Source organism: Diabrotica virgifera, chromosome 6 (genome assembly GCF_917563875.1).
Source record: "Diabrotica virgifera virgifera chromosome 6, PGI_DIABVI_V3a".
In the NCBI taxonomy this organism is placed as follows: Eukaryota; Metazoa; Arthropoda; class Insecta; order Coleoptera; family Chrysomelidae; genus Diabrotica; species Diabrotica virgifera.
Genome location: NC_065448.1, coordinates 216,558,653 through 216,575,337, shown reverse-complemented (window position 1 = coordinate 216,575,337; position 16,685 = coordinate 216,558,653). Strand labels below are relative to the sequence as shown.

General features: G+C 32.2%; 1 protein-coding gene across 1 annotated transcript; it reads right to left on the bottom strand.

Moving 5' to 3' along the window:
- Window positions 1-465: 465 nt before the first annotated feature.
- LOC126887234 (uncharacterized) lies at window positions 466-16,685 on the bottom strand. Its single transcript, XM_050654643.1, has 2 exons — window positions 16,515-16,685; window positions 466-915 (listed from the first exon to the last, which is right to left on the bottom strand). The coding sequence occupies exons 1-2, from the start codon at window positions 16,590-16,592 to the stop codon at window positions 553-555; spliced, it is 441 nt and encodes a 146-aa protein (XP_050510600.1). The 5' UTR covers window positions 16,593-16,685; the 3' UTR covers window positions 466-552.

The window sequence follows — 16,685 nt, the reverse complement described above, 5'->3', positions numbered from 1 at the left end:
ACGTTAAGACCGTTTATTTCGAGTAAGAATCGTCGATGCCAAGCTATCATTCATAGCAGGGGTGGAAATACATCTTATTAAACAAAAAAAAATTAACAACTTCAATTTTTAGAATCACCGATGTTGTTGTTCATTGATTTAAGTTTATGAATATTGAAGATGGTTAGCGACAACATCACCAATCTGTTTTTTTTTACAAAGTAAAGTAATACGAAAAAAAATGCGTTTCATTTCAGTTAATATTTTCATGGTTTATGGTAAGTTTTAAAGTGGTGCGTTAATTTCTCGGAGCAGTGTATAAAGAACCTTGTATTAAACTTTTCATAAAAGTATTCCTTAAGCACAAGAAATAAAAATTAGTATGGAATTCAATTATGTATCTCATTTTACGGGTGTCTCTAGACTTGTAGATATGCAACTATAAGACGCAAAAACTTCAAATGCAATATAAATAAAACACCAGTACCAAATAAATAATAAATATATTTATAAAACTATAAATTGAGCTTAAATTACATTTAATCTCAAGTTTCAACTCCGTCTATTTCAGGGTTATCTAACAACATTTGGTCCATATCTAATTTCTCGCTCAAACTGTTCGGCTTTCAAAGTACCATCAATACTTTTACAGTCTTTATTAAACACCGAATATGCACTAACCTCTCCTTTTTTCTTCGGCCTTGTCCTGGTATTCATGTACATTGCCACTAAACATGAGACTAAGAAGAAAACCGTTCCGAACTGAAGTTTAATGAAAATTGCATAAAGAATAATCCAAAACGCAAAACATAAGGCGTAATATAAGAACTGAACTAGTGAGCAGCACTGTATTGTGTCATCGACTACTTCTTCAGTTTCTTCCGAACTAGAAACAATATCCGAATCTATATCTTTTATTAGATTTTCAGTGAGTTCCTGGAACACAATAAAAAAAAATTAGAGCGTGGCATTTGCGGAGTGCCGACAGAAGTGAATACTTCTTATAGACTCGATTACCTATATTCGGTTCGATTCAATTGGATTAGATTTAATTTTGTTTAATATACAGGGTGTCCCGGGAAATAGTGCGTTCCTTCAAGGTACGGGCTAAGTGCACCATTTAGAGCAAAAAAGTCTGATAAAATTTTTTTGTAAAGTCAACAGCTTTCAAAAAAATAATTTATTAATTTTAATGCATTTGATTAATGTCCACAGAAATGCAAATACAGCCGGCAACGCTGCGTTCCTTCTTCTGTGTAAAAATAATTTTACTGGAGCTCAACTATCATGAATCATCGACCATTAGGCATAATTTTGTGTATTAATAAAATACACAACATATTGATTACAGTGATAGAAAACCAGCAAAATATTTATGAAAAAATTTTATTGCAATCAACTCAATCAAGCTACGTCTTCAAGAAGTATTTATCGGTAGAACATGTTACAAAAATTTGAGTATTACACTTCTCCATTCAATCTTCTGGGAAGTTCGAGTTGTTCAATCAGATGATTACTAATAATCCCAGCCCATGCATTAATACTTTTGGCATTATTAAAGTAAAAGTAAAACACACAAACACCATTTCTCGTAAAACAAACTTTATCTGCACACAACACTTTACACATTTTGTTTTGAAACCATCTACAAATCCTTAAACTTCGAGGTAAATCGCCTTGGTGTACCCAAATCTTGCACTAATTATACACTATAGGTATTACGTAATTAACAAGATACTTGCGATCCAAATCATAACAATACCACAAGAATACGATGTATTCTCGGGTTACAGGTAATTTGGTAATTATGATATGACTGTTTGTGTTTGGTACCTACATTCCATGTCAAATCACTCAGGCGAAAAATTTTGGATCTCCGATTTGTCTGAAAATTGGTATATAGCTTCTGGGGGACGTAAAAATAAGATTTTTAAGGTCAAAAAATCTTCTTCTTCTTATGTTCTTCTTCAAAATGTTATTTTATGCGATTTTACAGAGATTTGGTGTTTATTCAAACAAATTTGCATTTTCTGTCGCAAAGTATCAATGAAAAACATAATATTTTAATAGAAGGGACTCAAAAATGTCATTATATGGCATTATAACAAGTTATTTTGATTCAAAACAAGGTTTTGATCAAATTTTATAGTGTAGAAAACGTTAAAATGCCGTTTTTTATATTTTTCTCCATTCCCAAAATACATCATCATCGATTTGGCTGAAAATTTGCCCACAGATAGCCAAAACATAGGACTTTAAGTGGTTAGAAGGATTTTAATTATATTACAATACCAAAAAAATACATGCAGTAATATCAGACTCAAAAGTATATTAGTCCAGTCGGAATAGCATTTGACCTTGCATGCCGAGCTGCCCAAAATTTTATTTTTCTAATCTTTAGGGGAGTCAATAGTAGCCTAAATTTAAAATCACGAATGAATTCCTCCGTTACGTTAGCCGCCATCTTGATTTTAAAAGAGAACCTGTTTTGCTCAATATCTCCGCCATTTTTAACTTTTCGGCAAAAATGGTAGAAACTGAAATTGTTCCAAATAAATCGTATTTACAATTATTACAATTTGTTTTTAACAATTTTTGTGGTGAGGTCGATATTTTTGTGTTAATTTTACTTACAGTAGACGCCTATATTTTTGTCTATGATATTGCATGTAACTTTTTTGGTATTGTAATATAATTCAAATCCTTCTCACCACTTAAAGTCCTATGTTTTGGCTATCTATGGGCAAATTTTTAGACAAATCTATTATGATGTATTTTGGGAATGGAGAAAAATGTAAACAACGGTATTTTAACGTTTTCTACACTATAAAATTTGGTCAAAACTTGTTTTGAATCAAAGTAACTTGTTATAATGCCATATAATGACATTTTTGAGTCCCTTCTATTAAAATATTATGTTTTCCATTGATACTTTACGATAGAAAATGCAAATTTGTTTAAATAAACACCAAATCATTGTAAAATCGCATAAAAAACATTTTGAGAAAAAAAGAAGAAGATTTTTTGACCTTAAATATCTTATTTTTACGTCCCGCAGAAGCTATATACCAAGTTTCAGACAAATCGGAGAACCAAAATTTTTTTTGCTCCGAAATTGAGTGATTTGAAATGGAATCACCCGTTTACTTTGTACAATTTTAAATATATCTTCGCTATGTCAAAATAAATAAAACTGCCTGGTTGCCAAATGTAAATTTTAGTAAAAGACATTATTTTATTTTTTTGATGCAACAGACGACTTTAGAAAAAAAATTATAAGAAAGTTTTCTTTTAAATGGTGCATTCTACACACACCTTTAAGGAACGCACTATTTTCCGGGACACCCTGTATATTATGCCTATATTTTAATATAATATAATTACTATGACCAACCAGTCCGAGAAATCCGGGACATGGCCCAAATTACGAAGTCGTGTCCCGGCGTCCCGGACGCATCTAAACATTCCGTATAATACATATACGGAACTTTTCTATTGGTTCTGGCACCTAGGACTTTTCTATTGGTTCTTTGCGGCACGTGGCCATATTTCAACCAATAGGCGCCGAGGTACCAAACACGTATATGGAATGTTATTTGGTGCCAAATTCATATACGGAATGTTAAATATTCGTAGACCAAAACAGACGATTTTTTATTAAAGTCAGTTAAAAGGAGACTGATTTTAAAATATTTGTTAATGTATTATAATTATAACAATAAAGCAACGCAATAGGAAATAAAAAAATATATATTTACATAATTAATGAAAAAAAAGTAAATGTTTTAAATGTAATATTTATGAGAAATTAAATGTCTTTCGCCATGTTTAATTGCATTTGTTTGATTTGCTGCGATGTTGGACAAAAGATTGTGACGCCTTTTCAACCTTTTTTTAGAAGGTTCATCTTTAGGTGGTCGTCCAAATGGTAATCTTTTTGACCCTCTAGTAACTCCCATCTTTCTCCTGCTGACTGATGTTGGTTGCACTCTTATATTAGCCTTGTGTCCAAATCGCCTTGCCGAGAAACTTCCTGCCGTGTTTAAAAAACTTTCCCAAGCCGTTTTGGTTTTAATGTGGGCTAATCTTTCGTGCAATAATTTTAATGTTGATGAATCAATTCCAAATGTTACATTTTTATCTTGGAGTGTATTAATAAAATCTGAAAAAGAAAATTCTTGTTGTTCGCCTGTTTCATTTTTGTTTAAAAGATTATCTTCTCTAACATTATTTTCATCAATGTTATTAATGCTGTTATTAATATACAGTGATGAGCGCACTAATAACCGGCAAAATAACGCAAAAGATGGAAAACATATTAAGTTGTGAGATAAAAAGAGATGAACCTAGTGGAGGTGTTAAATTTAGCGATAGTAACTTATAGAATGACATTATATTGATTGTTTCCCACCTTTAGACGTATCGGACGAGTTTGAGAAATACCACTGTCACCGTGACAGTTTTAGTTGTCATACTCTTCTGATACGTCTAAAGGTGGGAAACAATCAATATAATGTCAATTTCTTTGTTACTATCGCTAAAATTAAGACCTCTACTAGTCTTATTTCTTTTTATCTCACAATTTAATATTATTTTCCATCTTTTGCGCTATTTTGCCGGTTATTAGCTCGCTCATCACTGTATTGTTCTGTAATACATTTACTGGATCCTGTAAGCCCGCTATAAAATAAAAAAACGTTGAACTTTTTCGCCAAAAGCTAATTTAGCTACTTCGTATCGATCTTCAGGATTAGTAGCTGGAACGTTGCAAAAAGATATATATTAAAAAATTGTGCAATCGCAGATTGGTGCTTGGAAAATGCACCCAATCTTCCAATTTCGCAGCTGCAAAATCCTGTTGCTAGATCGACTTCGTAAAGCATACTATTATTTTACTAACTAGGAACTTTGTATAAATTTTTAGATGATTTAATTATATCTTCCTGTTGTAAATATTTAACTTACAAGTCATTAAAAATGCCTCGAAAGCGAAACCTTAGTAAAATAAAGAAATAATGCCTCGCTAATATAGTCCAAGTAATGAATCTTAAAATAGGACAAAACCTAACAATTTTTACAAAATAGTAGTTCAAGTAGAATTGCTTGAAAATTTGAGAATAAGTAGTGGATAGTCCAAGGATCAAAATTTATTTGATGCCGAAAGGCGCTTTTACCATGAGGGTGGTTGCCACCCCATGTCGGGCGTGGAAATTTTTTTATTATATTTTGACCGCAAAAGTTGGTAAAAACATTCATTCTAAGCAAAAAATGTTCTATACATTTTTTTGATAAAATTAACAGTTTTTAATTTATTCGCTATCGAAAGTGTTAGTTTTATATCGAAAAAATCAATGTTTTCAATCGAGTTATACTTTATTATATGTTAGCTCTTCTTCGTCAAATACTAAATATTGTAGTTTCAAAGTCAAAAGACGGATAAACTATGCATTTTTCGAGGATAACTTGTTCAAACTAATTTAAAGTATTTAAAAATATATCTCTCCATAAATACAATAAAAGTCTCTAGCTCAAAAACTAAGTGACTTACAATGAAAATAATGTCAGTCCCTATTTTTTTTTTCAGCGAAAAAGTGATAGGAAACAACCTCCTAATCACCACCCTAATTAAAATTAGTCATTGACCTTATTCGGTCTTCTTTATTTGTGTATTATTAATAGGATCTAGAAGTTTGACCGGCTTAGAATAATAAGTTTTTAAAAAAATGGAGTTAAAAGCGAATAACGAATTTTTGTAGTTTGGTGAAAAACGCCCTTTTCTTCAGAATAAAAAGACTCGTATCAGGGATACGAAAAAATGTTTAAATATGAAATTGTAGCTTATTTAATTCCCAAGAACTTGGTTTGCAAAAATTTTTTGTGCGGTAAAAATTGAGTGAGCTATTGACAATTAAAACTTGTAGTAACATGCAAAAACCACCTTTACTAACCCTTTCATAGTCTCCTCTTTTTGAGTCTGAGGTTTTTAAAAAGAGTTAATATTAACAGCCTTATAGACCTTGTAAAAGTCTACAAAATTCTTTTTTACCAAACTTTTTAAGATAAAAAATAAAAAAGTTACGGTTAAAAAATCAATACATTTTTTTGAAAAAAAAAATGGAGAAATCCAATTAAGCACAATAATATAAGTCAGCGATGTTTTTAGTCATTATTTTTATTCAGTCTTCTTTATTTATGTATTATTAATAGATTCTAGAAGTTTGGCGGTTATAGAATCATTAGTATTTCAAAAACTGGAGTTAAAAGCGAATAACGAATTTCTATAGTTTGTTAAAAATGCCATTTTCCTCAGAATAGAAAGATTAGTATCAGAGATACGAAAAAATGTTTAAATATAAAATTGTAGGTTATTTAATTCTCAAGAACGTCGTTTGAAACATTTTTCGAATTAAAAATTACATCGAAAAACATTGATTTTTTCGATATAAAACTAACACTTTCGATAGCGAATAAATCGAAAACTATTAATTTTATAAAAAAAAATGTATAGAACATTTTTAGCTTAGCATGAACGTTTTTATTAACTTTTGCGGTCAAAATATAATAAAAAATTTCCACCCCCGAGATGGGGTGGCAACCACCCCCATGGTAAAAGCGACTTTCGGCATCATAATATAGATTTTGATCCTTGGACTGTCCACTAATTATTCTTAAATTTTCAAGCAAATCGATCCATTCTGTAAAAATTGCGAGGTGAAAAGCTTCGGTTCCTGGACTAATATTATGCCATTCCATTTATGAATTTCGCACCAAATAACATTCCATATTGGGACCGTGCAAGTTCGACAAAGCGACCCCTATTTCTACGCTCTGTACTATTATTCGCACTTTTAATTATATTGGCCAATTATATTAGTCCTGGTTACTGGATAATTGTCAAGGCCATAGTCCAAAAAAAATAATAAGAAGAAAAAATAAGATTCAGGTTATGTTATGAAAACATCAACAATTGTATGTAGTAAATAAAATTAGTTATTAAAATGCAGTACTGCAAGCAAAATACAATTAATTAAATTTACCTTTATATAATAATTGCATATCATATCAATATTGTGGAGCAATATATAATTTTTCTGCTTCATTGACAGAAGGTATGAAATATACGTCAATTTGACAATTTCAATTGACAATATGAATTATTTAAGATAGTTGCAATATTTCTCCGCGACTCGCGCAGGGTCGTTTCTCGTTTCCCTTTCCAAGTACTTGCACACCGCGAATACTATAATTGTTTTATTTTTGTTTAATAATACATTAAAATCAGTCTCCCTTTAACTAACTTTAATAACAAGTCGTCTCTTTTGGTATACGAACATTTAACATTCCGTATATGAATTTGGCACCAAATAACATTCCATATACGTGTTTAGCACCTCGCTGCCTATTGGTTGAAATATGGTAGCGTGTCGCAAAGAACCAATAGAAAAGTCCTAGGTGCCAAATACATATTCCGAATGTTTAGATGCGTCCGGGACAAGGCTTCGGGGCCATCCAAATTTTCAACGTTTTGGTAAAATTCTACTTTGAAATTTTAAATACGTAATTCTTCTAAGAAATCGGTGGGACGAGAAAAGTTTACCGTTTCTAGAGTGTGATACTAACATAGATCAAGTTTTCGAAACAAATGAGCAGCCATAAATAGCCCTAATAAAAAATATTCATTCAACATTTTCAAAAATTAATTCGCGATGTTAAGTCACAATGACGACCTCTCGTGGATTTGGGTTGAACTAATATTGAGGGTGTTTTTCTTCTTTTTCTTTTTATTGGCCTGCTATAATGGGGGTTTTAATGTAAAATCGTTGTCAAATTTTTAAATTTCAAACACGAGAAAAAATATTCATTGCTTATTTTTCAAATTGGTGGCTAATCAGTGGCGGCTGGTCAGAGGAGGCAAGGGAGGCTTAGCCTCCCCATAAATTTTTTACACATGCTACACTGTTTTGTTTACATTGCTATTTTGCTTCGCGTTAGAGATATCGGAAAAAGTTATTTGAACAAGTTGTTCCAAATAATGTTCTAACCCCACATACCAAATTTCATCACAAAATTCGCACTTTTAGTTTTTTCATTATTTGTAGTCAGGATCCTAAAACTGGAGCGGAGGCTGCTGGCCGGAAAATCTCACTTGCTAATGCTCCGCGTAGCCCAGCAGCGTTTACGGAGAGAGCTGCATTATAGTTTAACGCACACGTTGCCCGGAGATTGGGCAAGGGCGGCTGATCGGCCAGCAGCCTCCTCTGCAATTTTAGGATGCTGACTACAAATAATGAAAAAACTAAAAGTGCGAATTTTGTGATGAAATTTGGTATGTGGGGTTAGAATAATATTTGGAACAACTTGTTCTAATAACTTTTTCCTATATCTGTAATGCAAAGCAAAATATCGGTAATTTGCCGTGTTTCTGGATTCGCAGTAGGCCGCTTTTAGAATTAAAAAAATTCAGTTGAGTATCTTAAAAAATGTGAACCTTCAACCTGTATGGACTGCAAAAGTTCAACTCTGTATTTATTTTGATATGCATATCTACTTATAGAGATAGAATTGGGGTCTAGGACGTTTCATCGCCGCCGTTTCGATGCCGCCAGTTCGATGCCGATGCCGACCGATTCATCGCCAGTCAATTAATCGCTATCTGATATATTTCCGAATTTTCGACAGTTACAATTATTAGGTATTTTTAGTATTAATTAGGAATTCTAGGAAAGGCGAGATATGACGGCGATGAAATGGACTGGCGATGAACCGGCGGCATCGAAACGGCCGGCGATGAACCGGCGGCATCGAAACGGCCGGCGATGAACCGGCGGCATCGAAACGTCCCATTCCGTAGAATTGTTAACAAATAAACGACACTTTGGTAATACACTTTTACAATTTGACTAACTATTTTTAAAATGATATGATATTATGAAATTATGAATTATGATGATATTATAAAATGTAAATAAAAAATGGTCAAAAAAGTGGGGCCTTAAATTAGATTTTTTTGGCGAATTTTTTTGCTAGTGCAAATTTGTCTAGATATTTTACAGTTAGGTATAGCCTCCTATAGCCTCATATGGTAAAAATCACGAGCCGCCACTGTGGCTAATATAAAATTATTAACATGGAATCTTCACGTGTCAATAAAGGTTGGCGTCGATATTGTATAGAATCGATGTTTGCAAGTACTAGAAGATCCAGCAGTACAAGAATATTTTGAAAAAATATTTTTTTTATTTGTCTGCAGAGTAATCAAATGTAACATTTACTTCATGAGGAGGTCCAAACAAATCACTGGTTTGCCCACACAAAAATATTAGTTCTATCTTGCTAGGGGTGTTCAATGTTGTTGCTTTATACAGTAAGTGATTAGCATCAAAAATGTTTTCACCTTGCTTTCAAGTTTTCGACTTCCTTCACCGATATATTTAAAAAGAATGTGTGTGTACTTTGTACGCACGTAAGAAGTTATACTTCTATTATATGATTTCAACGAAATTAATATACTTTCAACAGTTTATTTATATTTTATTTAAATAATATAACTAATTTTAATACTTACTACTTTTCAAAAATTTTTATTAAAACAGTACCAAAAATTAAAAAAATAAAGGAATAAAACACACACAAAGGCATTGAAAAATGCCACAAATGATTTCTGAACAATAATTGTCGGAATTTTTTTTAACTAAATACGTATTTTCTGAAAAAAAAATTATATAATAAATATTCTTCTTTTTTATCTTTTTCATTTTTACTCAGTTTTGAGTATTTAGAAACTGTCTTTCGGTCCTTTTCCTAGACGAAGAGAAGGTAAATGCGTGGCCTAAGTGTCCTCTATTTGCTTTCTCCTATTTTCGTCGTCTCTGTGATTATATATTGTAAAATCCGGAGATACGGGATGCAGCCAGAAAGCAGTTTATTAACGAAAAGTCTTAGATTTAAAATATTGTTTATTGTGTTTTTATTTCAATTATTCTAATTGTTTAAAAGGTAGTAAACTTTGTATCTGGGGCTTTTCGTTGTTTTCCTCGTAATACGAGAGATGTCGCTAAATTGCGTCTCAAAAGGTGGGTTCATTGCATTGCGATGGTTTGCCTTAAAATAGGCAGAATGTTTATATTTCCTTCAGAGTTGTGACTGCATAAGCTTCACTGATGATGCATAAGGATGCTGAAATAGCTATATGGAGATGGTGGTCCAACTCTGAATCCAATATAAACAAAACCTGCCTTGATCTTTTTTATAATAAATATACTTACAATCATAAAATGTATAAAAAAAATAAAAAAATAAAAGTTTCTATTGGGGTTCGAACCCGCTTATGTTAGCGCACTTAGTATTGAAATTTAATCATTTTATACTTTTACCCACGGAGACACTTGCATCACGTAGGAAGATCGACTTACTAAACGCTTTAAACTTTTGACAGTTTTGAATTTAACCAAATTATTTGAAAATTTTTATAAAATTGAAATATTAAAATACAACAAAACATAGAGTAAGAAAACAATATATTAGGTGGATATTGGTAGAAATTTTGACGGTAATCAAATGATGTAAATCAAATCATTACATACTATTTTGGTAGGTTCATTTTAAATTTTCCAAATAGGTAGGTACCTATGTAATTTTTTATTAGGATAGGGGCCGTCCATTAATCACGTGATGTTTTTTTGGCATTTTTTAACCCCCTCTCCCCATTTGTGATACATGGTGAGGTTTAAGACTTACTCCCCCCCTTCCCCTATATCACGTGTATTTTTTAGGATCTACAAAAAATCTATTTTTTTAATATCTATAAAATACACGTATAGTAGGTAGATAAGTATCATCTATTTTTTTTTTATAAAAAAATAAAGACTACAATGATAACATTTAGAGGTAGACAGAAAGGTTGCAGGTTGTTTTTGACTGACAAAAATAATGAAAAAAATGCGAAAATCAATTTTGTACTAAATTAGTATTAAATACCAAATGTCTTATACATATAAACATTATTTAATGTACGCTATCCTCGAATCACTAATGATCAAGACTTTCTTCAACACCAATAACTTGATAAGCATCTAGCAAGTCAGTTGTTGGCACAGTGCTTTGTTGAAGATCAACATCAGTTTCATCAAGCCACTCGGCGTCATTATTTTCGCGCACTACGTAGAGAATCTCTCTCGATCTACCGTTCGATCGTCGCGTGAGGATGCAGGAAGGACGAACATTGTGCATCTCTAGAGTGTTATTGCTCAGATTCATTCAGTTGCTTGTGAAAAGTATTCACATGCGCTTTAGCTTTTCTCTTTGTACAGAAGTCCAGTGCACACTGCTGACATCTTTCGCTGTCCTTTCAAAAGTATCCGATTATCCTTCTGCAGGCTAGGGCAATACAGGTCATAAATCAATTTTCCGAAGCCTTCATAGTTGTAGTAATTTCGAGAGACCGTCGCAGAAGAAATGGAGCATGATGGATCTTGTCATCATGCTTTTGAGGCTCTGGAATATATATAGGCCACCGGAAGACTACAAAATCGGGTAAGGAGGTATAACGAAGCGTTCCGAAAGAATGAATCGTATAGAACTCCTCATATTATATACCTCTAAAGCAAATATTGACCTTCTCACACATGCTCGCTATACCACTGCTGGGAAGACAGATCTGGAATAAAACTTTCAACAATGTTATCTGGCTTGACATACTCTGCTACGACGCCATGGCCGCCAATAACCATATTACTCCATACTTCTGAGAGAACTTCACCAGCCTTCTGAAAGCTCTTTTTCAAGGTCATGGTCCTTTGTTCTCCCTTGTTCATCCAAATTGGTTCCATAGGAATCATGCGGAAGTGTAAGTCCAGATAATTCCCGGCTGAAAGGCAACATTCTTCTCTCAACACGATTGAACGCGCTTATACCTTAAACCAGGTGCATTTGTAAAGATAAATACTTATTGCTCTAGACTCTAGATCATGCTTGACAAAGTTGTGTAGGGCATGGGCAATACTTTTGAAGAATTGATACATGAGCTAAAATATTGAGTTTGTTAATATAATAGTATAATATTTTGATCACCCTGTACAAAATTTTGTAACAATAAACATATGTTTGAATATGTCAAATACTCTATTGTTAAGATCCAAGAAGAAATGTGCCTCCGATTCTTACATAGATTCGTAGATATTCAGTGCCAAAACAACGGAATAACTCCCACCACTTTACCAATTTATCAGATAGTAGGTATATGTAGGTAAGACAAAGCTCATATCGAAGAGGGCAGAGTCCTGACCAGTATTCCTAAGTGGAAACATCTGGTGGTGCATTCAAAACAAAAGAATTCGTAAGAGTCCTTTCTTATCTAGGCACTTAAAATAATTACCAAGTAAAGTATCCCGTGTCGCTACAGAAATTTGGGTGGAACCAAAGAAAGTTAATGTGTGTTGTTGGTTTATATAATATTAGAATGAGAAATTATTTTTTTGATCAGTCACACCAATGCCACTTTCGATTTTTGTGTGCATTTGACGAAAAAATAAATACATGTAACGCCTCTTTTCAGATGAGTTTCGGGCATTTTCCTTAAAAAATAAATACACGTGATATTATTCCTAGACCCCCCTGCCTCTTGTGATGCTTTGTGATTTTTTATGGAACCCTCCCCCCTTTCGAGCCTCACGTGATTAATGGACAGCCCCATACTGAAACATTTACAATTATTACGTACCTGTCGCTTTTAAAAACTATTTAAAAAGTCACTACAATTGGGCCTTGTTATGCAAAAAGCAACCAACCCACATTTTTGAGGAAAACAAGATAATGTCACTTATCGATTTAAAAATGTGTATTCTACATTGTGTAAAAAGCAATCAAGCCATCCTAAATTTTAAACCGTGAAAAATACTACTCCAAATTATTTCTATTTAGTAATAGTTCACTTAAGATTTCGGATAATACAACCAACCCACTTGGATTGTTTGTGTGACTGAACATATTATTACATTGCACTGTCGAAAAGTACCAACCAAGTGGGTTGATATTATTATGCCGATTACGGTTCCTGGAATGTCCCAGGAACCTTGGCTATGGTTGGTACCATAGCCTGGGTGGGCTATGGTAAACCCATAGCCCACCCAAAGTTAAAAAACCTTAATGAGATGATCCACCTAATTTCATCTAATTCTTTGGAGTTCTATACTAATCTTAAAGGCAGCAACAAAACAATCGGGAATGTAGATGGCTTTAAAACCGAAGAGCTTCATTTTGACATTGAAAAATTGGTAACGTGGATCAGTATAATAAATAAGATGAAAACATTATCTGTAAAATTTTTAATTTCATAAATAAAACATTAAAAACAAAAGTTTTTTCGATAATTTTTTGAACAGCAAAAAGAATCCACCCTCAATATGGCTATTTTTTTTGTAAAATTTTATTAGGATAATTTTGATACTACTATGATAAAATTGCTTTAAAATTAAACTATTGATTAGTGAAGTTATCGTTTAAAAAATATGACGGAAAATTAAATATTTAGAAAAATATAAAAAGTTAATTTTCTCTTAATTTACAAATTGAGGGTTGGTTGCTTTTTGTTTAACATGGCCCAATTATAAACTTGCTTTTTTCTCTGCCATCACAACAATAAAAACTAATATACACAACATTTGTTTATCTATAATCTCCATATTGAACAATGATTGACAGATGATTTTAACACCCAATCAGATCCCGTATAACGTTTGAGCGACTAATACCATACTGTCGGTGTGCGCATGCGCCCAGGAAAATAAAAATTCACTCTCGTGCCTAAAGAAGTATAACTTCAAAAATTGACTCATTGTCAAAGATAGGGACTTTGAGATTTCAAATTAATTTGATCATGCCCCACGCACTCTAGTAAAAAAAATGTAATCATATTTAGTTTACTTCCAATTTGTCAGAGGGGGTGCGAGGCGCTGATTTAAGCATCGTGATTGGTGGAACATGACTTTTGACAAATCCTGCGCTGTGTGTGTTCAGTCATGGTCGGTATTATTTTGTGTTTGTTTGTGTCACCATAAAAAGAATAATTTCAGTCGAGTTTTTTGATATTTTTGTTATTTTGTAATCGAGTACCTTTTTAAAGTTAAAGGTAAGTTTTTCTGATTGTAAGGTAGAGATTTTCTGGTTGTACTGTTTATCCAACAGGTTTAAAATGCACATTTTATTTCGCGTTTTGTTGTTCCGATGGTGCAGGCTCGTGTAATGGCTCCGATCAGCTGTTGTGTGCAGACGGTGGAAAAGTTCAACAAGTAAACATATTTTTAATCCAAATTAAATACTCATATTTCTATGTAAAATGTCACATTATATAAATAAATAATTAAGAAACAAAAGTTGTTTGTGTTTTACCTTTATTGTCCACTTGAATAAAATATTAAATATTGGAAGTACCGTATGGAGGCTATGTACCTAGCGTGGAGGCTAGATTGTAGTGTACTTCCAATTAATCAGGTGGCGCTGAAATACGTGACATATTTTTTGAAGAGTGAGATCGCATTCTACCCAATCCTACTAAAACTTTTATCTATGAATTTGATTAATCGATGGGATTACTGACTTTTTCCAATGTGAGTTAATAACTAATATATTTATAACAATTACTCAACAATAATATTACCCAACAATTAATTTAAAACATTTAAATGTAAACAATGAATATTTTTCGCGCTCTTGAAATTTCCAAATTTGACAACGATTTGACATTAAAAACCTCCATTATACGCTGTGAGCTCGTACGTAGAGGGGATATTTATAAATTCGCGAGCACCAGTAGTGGCAAGTCTGTAAACGTTTACCGGAAATTTGACATAAATGTCAAAGTGATTAATTTAAAATTAAAATTAAAAACATTCATTATAAAAAATATTAGTTGGTCAAAGCTGTGGTATATATTTTTACCTTAAATATACTTACGTTTTAAATACTGAATTTACGTTTTTTTTAATGTTCCGTAATATGTAATTATAAATTCTTAGCGCCATCTACACGATAATTGTGAAAGTATCCGAAGTAAGAAATTAATATTTCATCAATAGAACGTCAAAATGATTAGCAAAATCTTAAAAAAATCTATTACAATTTAATTACTTTTTAGCGTTGTAAATATTAAGCGATAACAATTAAATAATAACTTTAAAAATTACCGGTAAAAGTTGAATTAGTAATCCGCTAGGAGCGACACCAGCGAAGCTCAGAGCGTATAGCAGGCCAATAAAACAAAAGAGGTCGTCATTGTGACTTAACATCGCGAATACAGTTGAGTCCGCGAGTGTTTACCCGTGCGTCATTAATACCTGGCGAGATAAAACACATACTTTTTATCTAGCATCATTCTTTTCCATGCATGAAACTCATGACAAACCAGCTGCCGTTTGTTATTAAGTAACAACACATGTTATTGTTATGAACCATCTAGACTCAGTGCATTGAAAAGAGATAGGTACAAAAAAAGACGATTCGGTATGTTTTCATATTTTAAGCACAATTTGTTTGACGTTTCTGATTTGTTTAATTTTGTGGCTGTCAGTCAGTTGAACTTTTTGCGGTTTTTGTCGAATTTTTGCGTTTTGAAGTTTCTTTATATTACACAAACAGTTGTTTTCACAACTAATTTTATATTGGGCTTTGAAATTTTAAGGTAAATAATTATATTTAGGCAATTAATATTTAAAACATACAAAGCTAACGTCATTCACACAGTAAAGAAATGACTGTGTTTAGATTTCCGTCAAAGTGAATAAAATAACAAAAATAAAATATGTTATTGGATTTTTTTATAAATTGTTCATTTATTTAATAATCAATAATAATAAAAGAATTTATTAAGCTACTTCAAATGTAGCTGTAATTCTGCGCAAAAATGTTGAAGCAAAACTTACATTTGACATTCTATATATTTGATAACGTCAAATTTTATAATAAAACCCGTAATCGGAACAGTAGCCACTTTATGTCAGTTGTTGTTGCGTGAAATAGATTTCCGACTTATTTCGTATGCTTTAAGTGATGACGCACGGGTAAAGACTCGCGGACTCAACTGTATTTAAACTTGAATGATTTTTTTTAATAGGGTTTTTCATCGATTGTCATTTGTTACGAGCTTCTGTCGTATGTTGTATAATCTGTGTATAATATTAATATACACGGATTATACGACATAATATGACAGAAGCTCGAAACAAATTACAGTGAATGAAAAGCCTTGCATGTGAATAATTAATATTGGCTATGTGCACGTGTGCTTGGTTTTATAGTAACTTCCAACCACTTGCTGTCAATGGTCAATGTCAAAAGTTCTTTAAAACAAAAAATTAATTTATTATAAATACTAAACTTTACTAAATTAAGTGCAAGTTACAAGTTCAATTGAAATAGAACAGTCAAGTAGTTAAACAACAGATGCTCTAAAATTTCGATCCATGCCTAAACTTGCCTTTAAAAAACCAATGTTCCCAAGTACAATATAATTTGTTATTAAAAAATGTACAAAATTGTTTTACCTTTTCCTTTTCTTCTTGTGTTTTGTTTTTTAGTTTATTTTTACGATATTCTTCCAGTTTTTTAGCAACTTCACTCATTTTTGGTTAATTTACAACTACTACACACACATCTGATCAAAAATCAAAATCAACAACAGTCAACACAGCAACAAATTCAAATTGGAAATGTCT